Source organism: Ptychodera flava, chromosome 15 (genome assembly GCF_041260155.1).
Source record: "Ptychodera flava strain L36383 chromosome 15, AS_Pfla_20210202, whole genome shotgun sequence".
Lineage (NCBI taxonomy): Eukaryota > Metazoa > Hemichordata > Enteropneusta > Ptychoderidae > Ptychodera > Ptychodera flava.
The window spans coordinates 19,591,229-19,612,801 of record NC_091942.1 but is presented as its reverse complement, the minus strand read 5'-3'; the positions used below and the strand labels follow the sequence as shown (position 1 = coordinate 19,612,801).

Below are 21,573 nucleotides of genomic sequence, written 5' to 3'. Positions count from 1 at the left end.
TGAAATTCCAAAATCGAATTTCATGTACACAAATGCCCTCAAAGATATACGAATGCACGGATATATCTAGTTTGTATTAGAAAACGTTGTTCATAGTTTGCACCACAGACCACCCAATACAGTGGAATAACACTTTTAGGTGCGATTTCAAATCATCGTACTCATGTGAGTAGATTTATATTTAAATGAGATATATATAGTGGCTAATTCCATGTTTGTATAGCTTTCATAAGCTCCTTTATCTGTGTGTGGTGCATACACCCATACATACATACATATAGGGGGCCTATACGTACATATTTTTATCTAGATATCTTTATATATATATATATATATATATTATATATATATATATATATATATATATATATATATATATATATACACACAACTGAGTTGATCAGGATAATCTAAAATATTACATTTCCACTACAATTTGTTTCGTATAGCTCTACTCTAGTATTGAGCACTCTACTCCAGCTGATCTTAAACTAAACAAGTATATATATATATATATATATATATATATATATATATATATATATATATATATATATATATATATATATTACATACAGATAGAAAGATATACACACCATAACAGCGATAAGTTGGTGATATATAGTACATACAGATAGAAAGATATATAATACACACACCATAACAGGGATAAGTTGGTGATATATAATACATACAGATAGAAAGATATACACAAACATAACAGGGATAAGTTGGTGATATATAATACATACAGATAGAAAGATATACACACACCATAACAGGGATAAGTTGGTGATATATAATACATACATAGAAAGATATACACACGCCATAACAGGGATAAGTTGGTGATATATAATACATACAGATAGAAAGATATACAACACGCCATAACAGGGATAAGTTGGTGATATATAATACATACAGATAGAAAGATATACACACACCATAACAGGGATAAGTTGGTGGCGGTCAGCTGTACATTTTTATGTTGGAGGGGGCACTGAAAATATTTTTCCCAACAAAGGTGGGGGGGGGGCTCTGAAAATTCTTGCTAACGTCGTTAGGGCCGCGAAAAACAAATAGATGAAATATTTTCTCTTCTGCCCCCCCCCCCCCCGGGGCCGTTAATTGTGCTCATTCCCTAATTTCATTTTTGTTTCACAATGTGGTAGCATCTATTCGCTTATTAAAATTATAATGATTAGGATTGTTGAATGTTCAAATCAATTGATAGTGAGTAACTTTCAATGGAAAATATTCATTAGCATAAAATCGTGCATTAACTAGTGGTATGCCTCGATTAAAAATCAGGTCGTTCTTTCGAAATTCGTAGGCATTTTAAGACCAATCCAATCACTGTATGTGACGTTTTGTACCATAGCCCCTCCTATGTTTTTGGAGGGTCTATGTTTGTACGAAGGCGTTAACGAAACATAATGGCAAAAGATTCTTGGTCTGCAGATACAGCAAAAACCAGGTCGCCATTTTAATTGCAACCTTCTGCTCACCGATAACGGGAACCGATTTAAAAATTTTTGCTCAGTTCCAACAATGTAAGCGGAACATGTCGAGATCGTTGACGGGCGACGTGCGAAACTCGGTCATCCTGTTTGCTGAACTTCTGTTTTCTCATTATCCCAGTGATAGCGCCACCTTTCGCTCTTACCGTTACATGAGCAGAATGAACAGACGAGGCAAGTCCCATAGCCTGTTGGAATAAAATGTGTATTGCGGTGTAAATATTAATTTCCGTCTTCATTTGAGTTACAACGAGAAGATTAGTACCATGTAGGGTTTGCACTCAGTTCCGGAGGCATATCCAGGTTACACATATGCATAAATACGTCATCGGCATCTGACACAACTAAATTGTGAGATTTTAGGGATATGTATGACTAAAGGTGGTTTGATTTACGTTACGAGGCTTGAACGTCAAACCATGACGTAATAACTGACTATAACGACGGTGATTTAAATTATATAGAATCCACACGGTTTAATAGATCTCGACGTCGTTTAGCCAAATGAGTGTAATTTAATGGAGGAAAATGTGGTATCCTGGCAACATACCGCGATTGCCGGGCACTTCACGGCTTATGATTACCTACTTTTTTGTCCTTTTTTAGTGTTCCTTACAGCCGAGAATGGTCACGTAGAATGTTTACAGTGGTTGCTAGAGAACGCCAAAGCTGATCCTCATCTGGTTGCTAGGGACGGGAGTACGCCTCTCCATGCAGCGGCTGAAGCAGGTACAAATAAGTGTAAATTTCCTGTAATGATGGGGACCAATCGTACCCTCGAAGAGAATTACAAGACCGTTATGAAACATATGCTACTTATACTTGACGTTTTTTATCTGCATTTCACTCGACCGAAGTTCTCGGCAACAGGCAATGCATCGACAAAAAGATTCATAATTACGACTAGAAAATTTAAAATGTCAAAACAATTTTGACCAATTTCCAACCCACATGCACATGGTACCTTTATTTTTACTCCGTGTCGTGGTGGGCTACAACATAGTTTTGTAGTTTGCGCATACAAAATTTGATCTTTTGCCAGCGAGCATAGCGGGACATATCGAAACCCTGTGTTGATAACTTCGCCTTTATAATATTATAATATTTTTTCATACTAATCGCTACTCGAAGATTGAAGCGGCAAATTATGGGTAATAGTTCCTATTTTTTGTCACACACTTGTCAAACATATGTTCGGGAAAATACCAACAGTAAAATTATTAACGATTTCTATGAAGACCAGCAGATCCATACAAGCACTATTTATTTTTCAATTCTTAGTGTAGTCGAATTTTCATTCACCTCCAGGTCATTTACAAATTGTTCATTGGTTGGTGCGAAGAGAGTGTTGTTCTCTGTCCACGCAAGGGGGCGCTGACAATTCAACGCCACTTCACCTTGCGGCCGGTAAAGGTAAGACCCGTAACCTTCAGTTTTTTTAAGTACCATTCCGTCAACCGTTGTGACTAGTTTAAAATATTAAAATATTAAAATTTTAGCGCTTGTTGTACAATTGTTTTCGATCACAATCTTACTTTTAGAACTGTATCTAAATCCCATTGTCGCAAAATGATAGAGACCCCCCCCCCCAAGTAAAAGTGTTACATCAATAAACAAGTAAGTACGGTGGATTTCAAAAGACGGTACCACTTCCACTCAAAGGGGACCGATTTGTGTCTTGGCTGCGTAGATAAAAGAAACGCCGGTCAATGTAAAGGCCGAATGCGCCTTGGGGACAGATATTTCGATGTTCCATTTTTTAGCTCATATTTGGTTTTATATATAAATACCAAAAAGAGCTTATATGATGAGTCTGAGTGGCGTCTGTGTCTGTATATTTGTGGGTATGTGCGGATGTATGTCCGTCACACACAAAGGCTCCCATACCGCCAAAGCTACCATCTCAGTATTTGGTGTACAGGTAGATGTAGGGGTTGAGATGTGAATTTGTTCAAATTAACACATCAGTGTGAAAAATGTGCAAATGAGGTAAGAAAAAGGGAAATACTGCAAGTGTGCAGGAGTGGTGGCAGTAAACTTAATCAGCCCACACATCTGAATAAGAGGATTTTGAAATTTAAGGTATTTGTATGCAGGGTACCTATTATGTTTGGGAGTGATAGCAGTAACTGAAACAGCTAATTTGTCATTTCCTGTCATTGTTTATGAACTGTGACATATTAACAGATCTGCAGAAACCATATGGATGTCTATTTTTGTACATCCATGGTAGAAAGATTCTCTGCTATGCATGTTGCTAAAGTTGACCTTCAGTACCTAAAGTTTCAGACCTTATTTACTTTTGTCATTCTTAATTTTCTGGTTTAAATATTTCTTGTTGTTTTTCTGGTTGTATTTCTTGTTGTTTTTCTGGTTGTACTGTGCAGAAATTGTCATAAAATCAATGCATAATTTTCCTGCACTGAACAGATAGAAATAACACTTATTGTTGATCTTTGGTATGTACCAATTCTGATCAAATTTGAGCGACACCGTATAATTGCGGTATTTTTTACCATTTTTGACTGACGTAGCACTTTTTGGGGTTCGTTTTGAAGCCCTTCGAGTGAGAACAATTTTCACCGTCCCTGTTTTTCGAAAATTGAAATTAAATTTTTCGCAATAGAGTACCACGGGGATAGCGGCCATTTTGAATTTCAAATACCGGTGAATGTTGGGTAACTTGTATCTCTAGTACCAAAATTTGCATGATGACCCCATATTTTTATTTTTGGTATTGTAAGTGATGGTTAAAATTGTCATTTTGAGAAAAATGAGAAAACACTTTAAATCTTTGATTTTCGAGGCGAGTACTATCTTAATAGTGGTGCGGCATAACCAAAATTTCATAACAATTGTGCATTTTGTGATAAAAGCATGAAATTTGGTACGAATGTAGATTATCATAATATAAATCAATTTGGATACCGAGCCACCACAGGTTGAGCCTCGTTCTGGTCTGGCGGCCATTTTTAAATATGGCGACCACCAGTCACTATAAAATCCAATAGTTGCTGCTCTACAGATGATTCTGTGGTGAATAAAGGACGTATTACCATCATAAATGCCTTTTAAGATTACCATTTGCATATTTTTTGTTTTTAAAATCAATTTGGATACCGATCCCTCACAGGTAGAGCCTCGTTCTGGTATGGCGGCCATTTTTAAATATGACGACCATTAATTACTGTAAAATCCCATAGTTGCTGCTCTTATGGATGATTCTGTGGTGAATAGTGGATGTATTACCATTATAAATGCATATTGCATTTTTTATTGTTTTATGATTTCATTTTACCAGAAAAACGGGTTCTCTTAATAAAATTATTGACAATATGGTTGCAACAAGGCAAAAGTGGAAGATTCAAAATTGTCAAATTAATGTTTTATACGGTGATCAGCTGTCAGCTGTTCTGTGTAGTTAGACTATCAGAACTTACTGTTCAGACATTTTTTTTATTCTATTCTTATTTGTAATCGTTGATGCACCAGTTTAAAGCATTTTTAGAGTTGTAGCTGGTACGTGCGACACTCACCAGGTTTTGCAAATTGGCCTAAATCGGCCCATGGCTGTGGTGGGGAGGGTATGATGCGTCCGAGTGTAAAAACAGCATGTTCCATGTTCTTCCAATGGATGGAGTGTTCTTGAGTAGAAATGTTGAATATGTGCAATATTTTGACATTGACTGATTATCTTTTCTAATTTTTATAAGTCAGCCATTGACAAGTTTTGCAGGGTGTTCAATCACAAGGCCTCACATGGAAAATTGTGCGGGGAATTTAACCAAATCTCTCACTCTTGTTCATCTACATTCACGCGTAGGCCTACATACCAAAAAGCACAATGGCATTTATTGTATAACAAACCTTCTAGTTTTAACGTCAAAAACAATAACATTTTGGGCGTAAATCTCTTATATATCCCCATAATTGTCAATGTTAGAGATTTATCATGTAACTACAATTAGTACATAAGTGCGGCCGTTTAAAATTTGACCACGTGGAGAACACGATCATGTTTGTATATTATTTTTCGGCTCTATGTACTATATTTTATACATTACTTTTCATAATTCATTTCACATGAAACTGATCTTGTGTAATTTGATATCTATTTCATGATTTACATATTGGTTTTAGAGTTATTCAATGTCAATGGTCTATTGCATAAATATATATATGGATTCATGCTAATAATATTTTGAACATGGTATATTTTGGTATTAATTTCTCGGTCGTACATAATTTGTTGTTGAAATGCAAAAACGTAGCACCGTAAATTAAATTGTATTACTCCACTTTCTTTTGTTTTAACAAACATGAAAGGTAGGGAAAGCAAAGCTAAAACACAATGCTGCACTTTTGTCCGTCATGTCCGTGCTTGGCACTCCCCGGATCTCTGCTTGCTTTTGCATGGCTAGTCAGCTGGCGAGTATTTTATTCCTTTCCATGGTGTTTACATAGGCTAAGACAACAAGTTTAAACGACAATCCTAAATATTTGCCAATCATTTTCTTGTTATCCACTTGACACATACACCCAAGACCTAAGCAAGGTAGTGTTGGCTGGCCAATTATCTGATCAAATGGGAACCTTCCTATACAACAAGTGACACTCCAGTCCAAATTGAAACATAAACCTTAGAGATTTTACGCAGTTCAGTATTCACAATAAATCATTTGCATATTCAGTAACACACAATTACAGAAAAGCTATTACCAAATTTTGAACTTTTTGAACATGTCAGCCCTGCTAAATCTAACTACTTTATAAAGTATACTGAGTGTAGCGATCAAGTATCAGATACATGCTTTTAAACTATAGAACATCCTTTGATTTCATTCGTAAAGATTAGAAACGATAATTAGATCGGTTCAATATCGGATATATCCTGAAAATATTTTACTGAAGAATGCCATAAAGTACTTAAGAATGGCTAGCTAAATTTCTGCTTATTTATGAAGTTTAGAAATTATCATTAGAGAAGTTAAATATTGGACATATCCCTATTTTTGTTAATGAAGAAAGCCAAGCTATATGACATATCTTTAGACACTTATGCTAATTTATGAAGTTTAGAAACGATAATTAGAGCAGCTAAATATCGGGTATATCATAATAGTTTCATAATATATTGTTCATGAAGAAAGTCCAGCTTTCTGATATATCTATACAAGTTTTCTTCAGGAACGCACAGGTAATTTTGATGTAATGTATAATGTTTAGAAACGATTATTGGATCAGCTAAATTGTTGAATTAGCTGTGCTCATTTATACAGTTTAGAAAACAAAACCTTTAAAGGCTCAATTCCGCACCTTGCTTGTCATTCAGTTGGTTGTATAATTCAGTATAATGCCTTTCTTTTTTCATATCCATTACAGCGAGTAGAACAGATACCATAATTGGTTTTCAAAAATTGCTCTGCCAAGAATATTAAATTAGAGTTCCACATAAGAACTTTTCAGGTCAAATCTTACAAAACACACTTGAAACAAATAATTTAATGCACGATGCTGATAATATTTCGAGATCATCCGTACCTATGATTTTTGCTTACCTCTTTTATAAAGACATGTTTGATAAAAAATTATATGTTTCAGGAAATTTGCCGTATCTGTGAACCGTTAGAAATATGATCCCAGTGGCGACTAAATCATATTAAGTTCACTTTATGTTTTGACATACGTCTGTTACAAACGAAACGGATTTCATATAACCATTATATTGCCTTCTGTATTGTGTGGAGCAAAAACAAATGGTAGAACGTAAGATAAGCCGTAATTTGCAATGTATTCTTTTGGGGTATTAGGTAAGTCTTGGTCCTATTTCATGAAAACTGTAAAGGATATTTGTATATTACAAAAGGTCACCTTCAAGAAAAACAAATCGCTTTACTAATGATACCCCACAACCAGGTTATGTATAAGTTAGGCTCGGCATATGACTTAAACAAAGACAGGTTTAACAAAAATGTTCGTGGGTCTCAAAATCGTGATTTTGCGGTACCCTTCAACACATGACTGTGACAGCTGTTGCGTCCCAATATTTTTTCAGTTAAAAGTCTATTTCATATTTTTGACATGTAGCAAATAAAACAGATTTCACACAAGGCATTGCCCAAAAGTCTATTTCATATTTCTGACAGGTACTCATAGCTTATAAAACAGATTTCATACAAGGCATTACCCTTTATTATATGTCTAGGTTAAAAAATGGTAGAATTTGACGTTTAACAAAAACGATGCGATTCGCAATACTGTGACTTTACAGTTCCCTTTTCCAATGTTTTTTTCTGTTAAAAGTCTCTTTCATATTTTCATATGTCTTCATAGTAAATAAAACAGATTGCATACAGAGAATTGCCCTTTGTAATATGTTTAGGTGAAAATTGGTAGAATTTGAGATAAGCAGTGACAGTAATTTGCAATATAAAGTTTGGGGTATAGGGTAAGTTTTGGTCATATTTTATAAAAGCTATAGAAGATATTGCATATTAAATATGTCATCTAAAAGAAGAATAAAATCCCTTTCCAATGTTAGCCCACAAGCTAGGTTATGTAAAAAAATAAGCTCAGCAGATGACTTACAAGAGATAGGTTTAACGAAAATGCATGCGAGTTAACAATACTGTAATTTTGCGGTACCCTTCAAAGTATGTCCGGTAGACCTATAGCATCCCAATATTTTCCTATCAAAAGTCTATTTCACATTTTAACATGTCCCTGTAGCAAGTAAACAGATGTCATACAAAGCATTGTCTTTTGTGTTATGCCAAGGTAAAAATTGGTAGAATTTCAGATTTTGGGGTATAGGGGGAAGTTTTGGTCCCATTTCATAAAAATATATCGAAGATATTGCATATTACATATGTCATTTTAAAGAGAAATAAATTTCCATTCTAATGATATCCGACAAGTCAGGTTAAGTTAAAAAAACTTAGCAGATGACTTACAAGTACTACAAGAAAAATGTACGTGGGTAGCAAAATGGTTATTTTGCGGTACCGTTCAATAGTCGACTATGACAGTTATTGCATTACTATATTTTTTCTGTCAAAATTCTATTTCGTATTCTAGGGATCCCAAGGCTTCTACAAAGACAGTTTTGTTATCCTGGGGGTGCAAGTAGACCCCTCTAGCCCACGGCCTAACATATCTTGACTGCTACATAGCGTCATCCTTTTATAGGTTCTAATACCGTGCATTTTATGAATAAGAATTGTGTTTTTTGTCTGTATTTACCCGTTTAACAAGTCAGGTGGTGAAGAAAATTTAAAAGAATTTTCAAATAACTCTTTTCACAGTTTCTTATTGAAAATATCCAACCTAAAGTTATCCCACAACTTCTGCAGTTGACATTTAGTAGGTGAGAAATACCTGTCTGGCAGCCATTTTGAATAAAATGGTTGCCATGGCAACACTTCGGCAGATTTTCAGTGGCTCGGTATCTGAATTTGTTCAGCACATATTAAGACACATCTGAGCCAAGTTTGGTGCTTTTATCACAAAATGCACAATGGATTTGCCATGCCGCACCACTATAAATGGTTTAAAAAGTGTAGCCTGACTCCCCCTGGTTTGCTACAATGTTTCATCCCATACAGTGCAGCTATGTGTATTCGTACCCCGGAAATTGAACAAGTTCGCCAAAGCTAAAAAAAGTATGTTTTCTATATTTTAATGTAACTTCAAAAATGAGCATTCCTAGCAGCAGATACGAGAAATCTAAAGTTCGCAACAGACCGCTCCTTGTTCAATTTTTTGCACAGTGTGACAGTGCAATTTCAGTCAAATCAGTGTAAGTTACCAGAAGATTCTGATGGTTACTTTACTGATGGTATACCGAATTGGCGCGCAGACTATTCATAACAGTGTTAAAGATGATTAAGTCTGTTTTGAAGTTCATCGCCACGGCGACGACCTCAATGATGGTATATCACAGAACTATTAAAGTAGAGTAGACCTGCTGAGTCGAGTTGAATATTTTACTTCGGCTCTCTTTACTTTATCATTGAGGTCAACATGTTTTCTTATTTTAATATTTTCTCAAAATTTTTCATCCCTCCTCGTCGATCCCATTTTTTAAACCCGTTCAACTGAAGGCCGAAGCAATATACTGCAGTGGGCATTACAGCAGAAACTTTCGAACGGGAGCGAGCTTGATCGGAACGGACGGACGCCTGGACACTATGCCGCCCTCAACGGCCACCTTGAAACGCTACAGATCTTTCTCAAGTTTCCGGATGTCGATATGAATGCAGAAGACGACGACTACCATACGCCAAGGTTGGAGCGATAAAGTCGCTGTTTAATGTTGTTGTCGTCATAATTAGAGATTTTTTGTTCATTTTGGTTATTTTTAGGACAACTGTGATACCGTTCGTTTCCTACATTTTCAATTATTATTCAGAGTCACCAATATGTGGTCTCCGAATGTTCCATGTTTTAAGTTGCGTGCGTGTTTTCTGTAGTCACGTACACATTTTGGGACAATTTCTTACATTCTTCAGAAGAAAATTTCTAAAACCAAGGAATTGTATTCACAGATAAAGAGCGCCATTTCTTACAATAACCTACTCGTTACGTTATTTCCAAAACAAACGTCCTCAAAAGACTTCATTTACTCCACTGAGAGCAATTCACAAAACTTCCATTCACAAAACTTCCATCTGCATCGTGTATAAACACAACTGTTAGGTCCTCACGCGAACCAATTATTGTGTTGATAAAACAGTTTTAATCATTTTTGGTATATTAAAATACAAGGCTGAAGTGACAATTTTTGGACATGGCGCACAATAAAGAACGGTAATTTATATGTCACATGCGTAGGAAATAAGATTTCGGCCCAGTAGTGCGTTGTTACGATGAACCAGGTAGTACGTGTGATATCAACTATTACTGTAGAAATTGTTCAGACGGCTGATGTTCAGACAAGATGAATACTGAGCTTAGATTTAAAAGAAGCCTATTGATATAGACCAAGAATCTGTCAAAAATAAAGGCATACCATCACATGATCCGGCTACAGATCGCTTTTTAAAAACTTGCACTGTCCTAAAGCCTTTTCTCTTCTGACCAAATCAAGGGACCTTGCCGAAAACAACGGGCACGAAGCCTGCGCCAATCTGCTGAGCGTGATACAAGGCTCCAAGAAACGGGGCAGCTTCCGACTGGTCAACAGGCTGACGAGGTCGCTGTCCGGACCGGCAAGACCCGATAGGACGGGAGACAGGAGATCATCGATGAGGAAAACCAAGGAAAGGGTGAGTGTGCTGCTCCCTGGAGGAGAATAAACGAATACACCCCTCGATTGTAAAATAATTCACCTATAAAATTTTAAATAATTATGCGACCATATTTTTGCGGAAGAGCCATGTTGGTCGGTTCAGTGTTTGTGAACAGTGGGAGCACTTACAAATCAAAATTTACATTTAATAATGTAATACCGATTTTAGAGTAGTGAGAGTGATATTTAATTAATAGCCACGAATTCCAAGGATGCACTTGAAACTTATTATGACGTAGCTCGCTGCGTCAATTGAAATTAGGTATCCATTTTGTAAATGCTGGGAGTCCATGCTCAATTGAATATTCAATTTACACCCACACGAATGTACCACCAGATGTTTACTTATTATAAAGAATGCAGTTATTCATTATTTGTGACGTTATTTCATAAACCCATTTCATGTTGTCAAAGCACTACTCATTAGCATTATTGTCACGTCCTACATCGTGTAAATACAGACTGTAGCACATACGTACGTACGTATATAAACACACGTCTATATATATATATATATATATATATATATATATATATATATATATATATATATATATTATATGAGTATACGTTATATATCATACCATATATGCATACATACATACATTCATATATGCATACCATATATACATACATACATACATACATACATACATACATTCTTTCAATTCTCATCTCCTGGTAAGCATTCTCAATGTAATGATGCATAGGTGTATAAATAAGAAATAACTGAAAGTGTAAAGTGAAATTGTCCTTAATGTGGGGTTTCAAACAAGGGTGTTTGCCTCGTAGGGTCTATGATTTCATGCATCGCAGTGATCAGCAACGCAAGAACTTGGATACAATGTTTTTACTTTAAAAATTATCACAAATACATTTATCCACAAGTACAGCCTATATTTGTAAATATTCCTCGAACGGTTGACCTTCAACTTGAAATCACATTATATCTACCCTGCCATAAAAGGGATAGTTTGAAAAAACGTACCTTAAACTCTAAGTTGTATATAACCCTATACAAAAACTATGCGAGAGTCATCATATTTGCACACGGCGATGCAGGCGGATGGAGAAGTTATACATACAAAAAATGAAATTTCCTCGAGGTTTGTGCACCCATCTGTAACTCGGCCACTCCTAGTATGTGGCAGCGATCTGCGGTTTGCAATTGGTGTCTTCTGAACACCAAAAAATTCAATCAGAATAGGTGAATCTGTTTACGTGAGAGACCGGCTACCAGGAGTAAGCGCAATAACATTCATTTGTAATTTGTATATCACACCGGTTGAACGACAAATACTCTCTCTCTTTGAATATTTTCACAAGTATTGCATGTTGCCGTTAGCGGGAGATACGTTTGCTCTTTGAATACTTTTCACACGCATCATTGGTTTAGAAAGAACTCGACATTGCAAGAGAAATGTGATGGTAGTCTTCCTGTTGCACGTACGTGTTCTGCGGGCTTTAATGGACTGTTTTGCACGGCATGGGATGGAACCAGGTCATAGATCCCCGGCACTGCCTATTTGTATTGCAACTCTCCTTTACTGAACAATATTTGTTCTGCTATGGTAGTGTAAGTGCAACCTACCATCGTCTTGCGAGACTCCTTTTCGTGAAGGGAACAACATCTGTAGCGTCTGAAGATATTTTCTTTATGTTTATTCCATAAACAAGTGGAGTTCTTCATCTCCCTATACAGTATGTTGAACTACAAATTGCTTGTCCTGGAAACAGCACAAAGTGTACAGTATCTCTGTTACTGTTGACAACTGAATTCTACTCCGGACCAAAAACTCATAGGCCATGGCAAATGCAGAGAGTGTGTTAACACCATGCATGATCTTTGGAGAAAAGCAAGATACTCCTTTTCACAAACAGACAAAACCTGACGGATAATACATCAAAACTTATAGCAAATGGATCTTGAAGTGTGCCTTCTCGTACACGGTTCTCAACTAACGACCATCTAGCGTACATTTACTATACGCGACTTGCTCAACCATATCGAATCGAAGGTCGAATAAATTACAAACATATGTATGTAATCAGTGTCATTGTACCTGATTGCAGACAAACAACTATTTAAAATAGTATATTTCGTCTATTGTGGAAAGATGGACAGAAAATTTTTACATTGTGAATATGGTCAAACAGAGGCAATATAAAACACACGGAAAGACTTTGCCAGCATAAATAAGGTATTCACAAAAGCCATAAAGAAGATTATCAGTGAATGAATTCGCAAAATGAATAGTTTTGCAATTTGCTCCAACCTGGAGACACTGCGATTTCCAAATGCAACGAGAAAGCACGATGAAATAGAGTGGTGACATAACCAGTGGGGCATTTTTTCTCTAAAAGGATGATTTTTTTCATGTGGCTAAAGGTTGTTGTCATTATGATGTGCAGATGCCATTGTTCACTGTGAAACATTATGTTGAAGATAAACGGACTGTCGTGAGGTATATGCTGCATAGTGTTCCTGAAACCTTGAAATACATGACAGATGCAAACGTATTGTCTGAAAGTCAGTGATTTTTATTTAGGGAATGAAGGAGGAAAATAGCGTTGATCGCGATTTCAGATTTGTCACTAAAAATTTAGCTTCACAACCGCGACATCGGACAAAATTCGGACAAATTTCATTGTTGCACGCTCGGCTCTTGTTGCAGCTTGTTGTCTGCGCCATAAAGTCAGACGAATAAGTGTGACTTTTAGTAGCCATTGTAACTCTAGCCGGTTTTTTTTTTTCGTCATTTATGCGGAAAATACGGAGATATATTTATTTAGGCATATTAATGAGAGAGAAAATGACGTCATTTGCAATCAGCGCTATTGTCCCTCAGCATCATCACTTACACTTGTGAACTTCCCACATGTCACGGTCCGATATCAGGAGTCTTGGTTTTGTGGCCTATGTGTACAAAAAGATTTTATCTTCAGACATGGCAAAACGGGAAATCGAAATATAGCCGGCTGGCAACCATTTTGGAATGCGTTCCAGCTGGCGGCCATTTTGGAATGCGTTCCAGCTGGCGGCCATTTTGGAATGCTTTCCAAAGGATCGCAATTGGGCAAGTGTGATATCACGATGGCCAAATTTGCACGAGCCAAGGTATTTCTGCTTGCTGACTCAAGACGCAATCGGAACATAACTATTATCTTAGACGGTTTCATTGTCATGAGGCTTCATTGTTATGTATCAAAAACAATTTGGTGTGTTTTACGTAAATTGGTCATGTTTTTTTGCCTTTGCTAATTTTAAGTAGATTTAGTCAAGTTTGTCTTAGTGTAGTACAGAGAGACTTTAAATCGTCTTTACAGACAGCATACTAAGCCGTGTCTTCAAATAGTTTAAAATTAACGAGTGATAGTCATCTGAGTATCAAGTTATCAGAAAAAGTGATGCGCCAAATGGCTCCGGATGAAAAATGAAAAATGTGCACAGTGAGGGCGTAAATTTTGCCGATATTTCGTATCTAAAATGGCTCCAATACTCTATATTAACTGTATGGGGGAATTCAAACTTTCGACTTTCACTAAAACAAGACGTTCAAATGTAAATTTACTCTCTATATGCTTCAAAATGAGTCTACAATGTAGTAAATCAGCCAAGAATTATTAAAAAGGTGATCGTCTGAAAATTTGTTCGCGAGGCAATTCTATCAGAGCCTGGAAATACAGTATCTATCTGTCATATCCATCTGGAATATGTATTCTAACATTAAACACGGCGTGGTATTATAAAAAGGAATTAAACATAGCGCATTCTGTAAGTATATGTTATTGAAAGTAGCTACGATAAATGCCGAAGACTGTGTAACCTGCTGAAAGGCTTCGATTGTATTAAAACTGTCTGTTTTCCAATATCCGGAACACTACTTTTGTATCTCTGCGACACGTTAGGTTGGATAGTGAGCTAACATTCGGTTTTCCGTCAAATCTGCGTCAAATAGCCTTTCACAACAAATATTTCTAACATTGAGGAAAAGAGCACTAGCTCTGGCCAGAGGTCCATATATCTTTCTTTCATGAATGTGACTTACTTTGTGTGCCGTCTATTTGCTGTCTGTTCTGTGCTGTTTTGTGTCTATGTTTACAACTATTGTCTTCCGAATTCCGACCTACTGTCATTGGATTATGGATTGGTATGATTGCGATTATTTGGCTTGAAATATGTCGTCCAAACACGGAAATGCTAAGCATCCCGAACAGGGATGGGTAGGTTTTGGCAGCACAAAAACAAGATCACACATGGAGTCAATACAACATTTGACTCTTCCAAAAACGACTCTGGCTTCTCCTCTCTGTGGGACCCACCAAATTCAAGAATGGGAATACAAAAATTAGGGCAACCGATGAAGAGAAATAATACCGAAGTGCCGAAACCCTCGTTAAAAGACGATTCACAAATTTAAAATGTAAGCGTAATCTTTACAGGTGACCAAGGCAAATGACCATCAAGGTCAAAATACAATGATGACGGTACTTTGCACAATGTTTAAATATCGGACATTAACATTCTAGTATCGAAGTTTGACGTCCAACATATTTCCGTAATACATAACAATCTATATATTGGGTCTAATATCGATACTAGATGATACAAGAATGACTTGCCTTCTGTCGTGGCACGCCGTGTTTGAGAAATTGCAGATATTTTACCTCAGGCTGATACATACACCAAACATATATATATATATATATATAATATATATTATATATATATATATATATATATATATATATATATATATATATATATATATATATATATATATCGGCGATTTGGAGATTATTTATGGTATAAAACGATACCTGGCAATTCTGGAGTGACTTGCCTTGCGTCTCGACACGCCGGATCTGTGAAATCACAGATATTTACTCAATATTTATCGGCGATTGGGACCCTAATATCGTTACTAGAATGACTCGCCTCGTGTCTCGGGCACGTCTGGTCTATGTAAAATCACCGATGTTTATCGGCGATTTCGAGACAAATGTCCGATCTTTATGTTGGAGATTTGCAAACACATATCTTGCCATGCCCGACTTCATCATTTCGGCTCTGACTTCGATCGTAGACGATACTATACTTGTCAAATCACGAGCAAATAATCGATGTATGTCTGGGGGTCCGACTCTAACTTAATTATACGATACTAAACTTGTCTAAAACGATGGGTAAATATCCGATATGTGAGATTTCACCACCTCACATGACCATAGTTTTTTTCGAGGGTCCATGATTGACCAAACAATTCTAATTTCGATATTGTGTTGTCAAGTAGCTGTAAAAATCCGATATCATATAAAAGTCCAATGTTAAAGTGTCTTCGAAATCCAGTTTACCTTGACACATGCAATACGGTCGGTACGCTAAACAATAACTCCTTTTGACCACGACGAGATCTCTAACCTAACACATGCTTAACAAATAATAATAATAAGCTTTATTGACGTTATTCCCTCAAAGGTGAACATAGTCATGAACTAATACTACAAAAATAAGAAAAGGATACTTATCAAAAAATAATAAATATATATATATATAAATATAAGATATAACTTAATGCAGAATATGAAATGTTGGGTAATCTTCAAAAATATATGTTTCTTGGATAAATGTTGCGAGGTATATCATGCTATCTGTATTGCTCATTATGTAGCAAAATTTGGCTTGCAAATCCCAGTTGTTGAAGTTTTCATTGTTGACTGCTATCGAGTCTAACAATTTTTGTCGTGATTGTGTATGACATGGACAACACATGATATAATGAAATTCGTCCTCAACTGAGTTAGTATCACACCTATTACAAATTCTGTCCTCAGCTTTTAGTTTTGGTCTCATGTGTCTACCTTTCTCAATCATCAGATTATGGTCACTTATTCTCAGCTTGGTAATGTATTTTCTGTCATTTTTATCCTTGATACAGCTTAAATACTTTTCCATTTTAAAATCCGTTTTAAACTTTCTATAAACGCGCAATTTGTTATTCTCTCCTGATGATGTCTTTTCTGCATTAACTTCATTTTTCCATTTTAAAATGTAGTCATTACTTATCTTATCTGTTAAGTTTTTCACACTATGTTTATCATTTTGCCAAAAATTACCAACACTCTCCAATCCTGTAATTTCTTGCATTGCAGTTGCCCAGGCCATGTTATTGTTAGTACAAAATACCATCACCTCATGGATCAAAGTATTTTCTTTCTTAGTGTATGTTCTATACCAATATTTAACCATCATTTTCTTGATAAAAGTTAAAAGAGGATGCCTGCCCATCTCACCTCTCACTGCTAAATTAGTTGCTGACTGATTAACTTGGAGAAGTATTTTACACAACTTAAGATTCAATTTTTCAATTGGTGTCCTATCTGAATATTTCTCAGTTCCCCAAATTTCACATCCATAAGTTAGTATAGGCCTAATAACATGGTCAAAAATATGAATCCATGCATGAATATTTATGTTAGCTGATGAACTGACCACTTTTCTAATATAAAAGAACGCTTTCAGTGCCTTCTTGTATAGAGTCTCCTTTGCAATGTCGAACTTCCCATTACATTTGAAGTCTATGCCTAAGTATTTGTAGCTTTGAACAATTTCTAATTTCATACTACTATAATAAAAGTTATATTTATGACGAAGGACCCTAGCATTCTTGTTGAAAACAATGACTTTGGTTTTGTTAGTGTTGACTTCTAAATTCCAGTCATTACAATATGAATGAAGTTTATCAAAGCAACGCTGTAATCCAGCCTCTGATTCAGAAATTAATACAAGATCATCAGCATATAATAGGAAATTGATCAGGGACTGTCCTAAATTAACTGGTTCACACCTATCATCAAAGTAACCTGATAAATCGTTAACAAACAGATTAAAAAGAATGGGACTAATATTGCAACCTTGCCTAACTCCTCGCATTGATTTGAACTGTCGTGTGATTCCACCATTAAGTTTTATACTGTATTTGACTTCGTCATACATACTTTTAATTATTTGATAAATATTGCCATTAATATTGTGTGTTAGTAACTTATAATAGAGCCCTTGACGCCAAATACTATCAAATGCCTTTCTAAATCAACAAATCCTACAAACACCGATTTATCTTTTTCCTTTTATCCTTCGCATTTTCAATGTTTGATTTACTAATATACTTATCAATAACCGATTTTAAGATGAACATGTTGTCTGTTGTTCGAAATCCAGGCCTAAACCCAGCCTGATATTGACTTAGAATATCATGACTCTCAACATACTTATGTAATCTGTTATTCAAAACTGAAGTGAAAAGTTTTGAGAGACAACTTGATAGAGCTATCCCTCTGTAGTTATTTGGGTTATTTTTATCCCCTGATTTGAAAAGTGGTTTTATAATGCTAGTGCGCCAAATGTCTGGAAACTTTTTTGAATTTAAAATACTATTAAAGAGTTTTGTAATTGGTTTCAGAAGGACAGACTGACCACTTATTAACATTTCATTGATTATTTTATCATCACCTGGCGACTTTTTCTTTTTAACTGTTTAATTGCCTTCATGATTTCAGTGGAAGTAATATCCCCATTCAATTCTTCATTAATTTCCTTACTTTCTAGCTCCTTTATAATTTTGTCTAATTTTGAACTATGGTTATATTTCTTATTTTGATTTGAGAAATGCTTGATCCATTCCTCAACACTTATACTATTACTGATATCATCATTTGTTGGTAAGGAATTGTTGGTTTTTAATTCTTTCAATGCACTCCAGAATTGATCTAAGTTACCACCATTCACTTCCGTGATATTATTTAAAAGATTCTCCTGGTACATTCTCTTTTTAGTTCTAATTAACTTTTTATACTCCTTCTTAAGTTGAAAATAGCGACCTCTCACATATGGGTCATTTGGATATTTCACAATCAGTTTACCCATTGCTCTAACTTCACGTTTTATTATAAAACATGATTTGTCATACCATCGACGACCTGTTTTCTTTTTCACATTGCCTTTCTTTACAACTTTATGAGTGCAGGTTTTGAGTGACATGTCTGCAGCCGTGTAAATTATATCATTCAGCCTTGTACAGCATCATCAATATTACCAGTCAAATAATTAGTGTGTAAATACTGAGTAATTTTGGAACTGACTGGTGGGCTTTGGAGAGCCTCTTGATACTTCTCAGTTGAACTTTGTTCCCATAAATATCTTTTGGGAAGGGGGTTAAGACCGGTACTGTTGTCCACATTTTCAGTTCTGACTTGCCCAGTGAGTGCAAAAGATAGTGGACAATGGTCTGATAAGTGGGTCAATTGGTGAACTCTCAAGTATTGAATTTTAAAGTGAAGACTTGATTGTGCAATTACATAGTCCACAAGGCTTGAGCCGTTATATGTGTAACATGTAAAATCTCCATACAAGTCGCCAATTTTTCTGCCATTGACAATTTTCATGTCTGTTGATAAACAGAGGTCAATAAGTTTCCTTCCATATGAATTGATATTATTATCCTTATTCAATCTTGCTCTGAAATTATCTATAGCATACATATTTGGTAATGTAATATGTCGTCTCTTGAGTCATCTGTAACGTAATCATCAAGTCTTCCTGTACGTGCATTGAAATCACCCATAATAATTATTTCACCCTCGGATGAGTAATTGATTATTTCTTTTTCAATATCTTCAAAGAGAGTATTTACCTTCTCTTTGTGAATGGATGCGGAGCATATTGAATACCGCCACTATACTCTCGAGAAAACGTGGGGCAAGGTCTAAGTTTCGCTTTGATGCAGTACCGATTAGTCTGTTCACTTTTTATTTGCGATTATTGCAAATCTCTTGAAAGAATAAATTTCGTATCTTTGAATAGTTTTGTCAGGTATTTAGCTTAGCAAAACATCCTGGTAAACTTTTGTATATATAGGGAAAGTTACTGGCCCGCGTCTTTAGGAACAGCAGGACATCTTTCAAGAGTTACTGGTCCGGCATGAAAACTGCTGGTCTCGGGCCATCGGGTTAGCGTGAATTTCGCACGCTGCTTGGAAGGTTTGGAAAAAAAAACCCGAGTGGTTGCCTTTCAAAAAAATTCAGCCCGCCAAGGATGGTAGAAAAAGTAAAAAAGATTGCCATTAGATCTTGAAAACTCAATTAAACTTGTCCACGTAGGCTGCACCGGGTATAGTATGTCCAATGTTGTTTTTTTACAGTGATGTACATAATAGTTTGTAGACACATTCAGTTATAAGACAGTATACATTCTGTACAAAAGACTGACCCAGTTGACCTCAGCCTTGGTAGCCGAACAGCACGTCTGTAGGAGACAAAAAAACAAGTACAATGACTTCAGTGTGGCAAAATCAGTTGGCGTCGGTCGGCTTCAAGCCAACAAATTGGCTACTTTAGATTGTTGTGTCAAGCCGTAATTAATGAAGACCCGTTGTGACGGAGGCCATTGCATGTGGCGTGCTTTTAATATTGTTGATTTCTTGCCAAGTTTTACAGGACTATCCAGTCTGGCGACGCCAGCTACGGGTGCACACACACAGAATATTCAAACATCCCTCCCATTTTCGCAGATAGCAGACTGTATTGAAAAATAATGTCACAAATCACACATTCTAATTTTGGGAGCAATTGGTCTCAAAGGTTTTTATTCAAAACATTCTACCTTGGTGAGCCACCGAGTCAAACACCATGTTTGCAAATTGACATGTGTTGTTCTGCTTTGATGGTCGAAATTTTATCGTTTTGACCCGATTACAGTGTTTATCACGGCTGGAATCAACCCCACACCAATCTTTCAATATTTATACCTTTCCTTCCTTATCAAGTTCAGGACGAGTATGTAATTGTACTATGTGTACATGATAAATTACAATCATAGAAACATAGGGATTATATATCATCTCAGACCTTTGGAATTGCCCGATTCTTTATCTGATACCCAAAGCCAATATTTGTTTTATTGATTGGCCGTTGACCAACTGTTACAACAAACAGTGATTTACTGATATTCCAGGACCATGTTTTTCTGTAATCAATCAATCAATCTCTCTCTCTCTCTCTCTCTCTCGCTCTCTCTCTCTCTCTCTCTCTCCCTCTCTCTCTCTCTCTCCTCCATAAATAGTAACACAGATTACTTCATGTACATGACGCTATGCTTCGACATCGAGCACTGTAATTTCCCACGAATAATATATATTTACTTCCACCTAAGCTACAAAGGCATATGCTCAATCAACCCTTGAGGTAGAAAAACGAGACCTGCATGATTAAAAACGTAGCGGTCGGCCATTTTGATACAGCTGACACGAAGCGCAATTTAACATGTTATAAAGTCGCTTCTTTAAACCCTCCAGAAGGGATATCAGCTTCCAATTGAAATAATTTATGAATAGTCGCAGCCGACACTGACGAACCAATTGTTTTCTGCCATTCTAAACCCACAGCATTCATCCTGTAATTTTCGGAGAAAAGAAAGAAGTCTGGTTAATTTTTCAAGCAAGTGGTACTGAACTATTCTATCATGTTTGTAAGGTTTTACATTTGCATAATATGATCCGTATGGTTAATCTATAACCAGCAATAACGGTCAACATGTTGATTTTTGCGTCATCATAAAGCCGTCGGCAATTCCGGTAAAACACCAGTTTTTGATCGATTTGCCGTTCCTGAAGCGGGAGATTAGAATGATTTCATTTTGTTTTTCGAAAATTACGGGACGGTGTCAAGGTTACTGTACTGAATGCTCGGAAATGTTTATTTACC

General features: G+C 36.1%; 1 protein-coding gene across 10 annotated transcripts in view; it reads left to right on the top strand.

The window, feature by feature from the left end:
* Positions 1 to 21,573, top strand: part of LOC139151437 (uncharacterized) — a 44,631-nt gene that overhangs the window by 15,452 nt on the left and 7,606 nt on the right. For all 10 annotated transcript variants that reach the window (XR_011556425.1, XR_011556426.1, XR_011556428.1 and 7 more), the window contains exons 3-6: positions 2,130 to 2,252; positions 2,832 to 2,936; positions 9,626 to 9,809; positions 10,612 to 10,789. Coding sequence is in view for 3 of the 10 variants with exons in the window: in XM_070724242.1 (XP_070580343.1) it covers positions 9,775 to 9,809; positions 10,612 to 10,789 (213 nt within the window). In the remaining 7 variants the exon portion in view is untranslated. The remainder of the gene's footprint in view (positions 1 to 2,129; positions 2,253 to 2,831; positions 2,937 to 9,625; positions 9,810 to 10,611; positions 10,790 to 21,573) is intronic.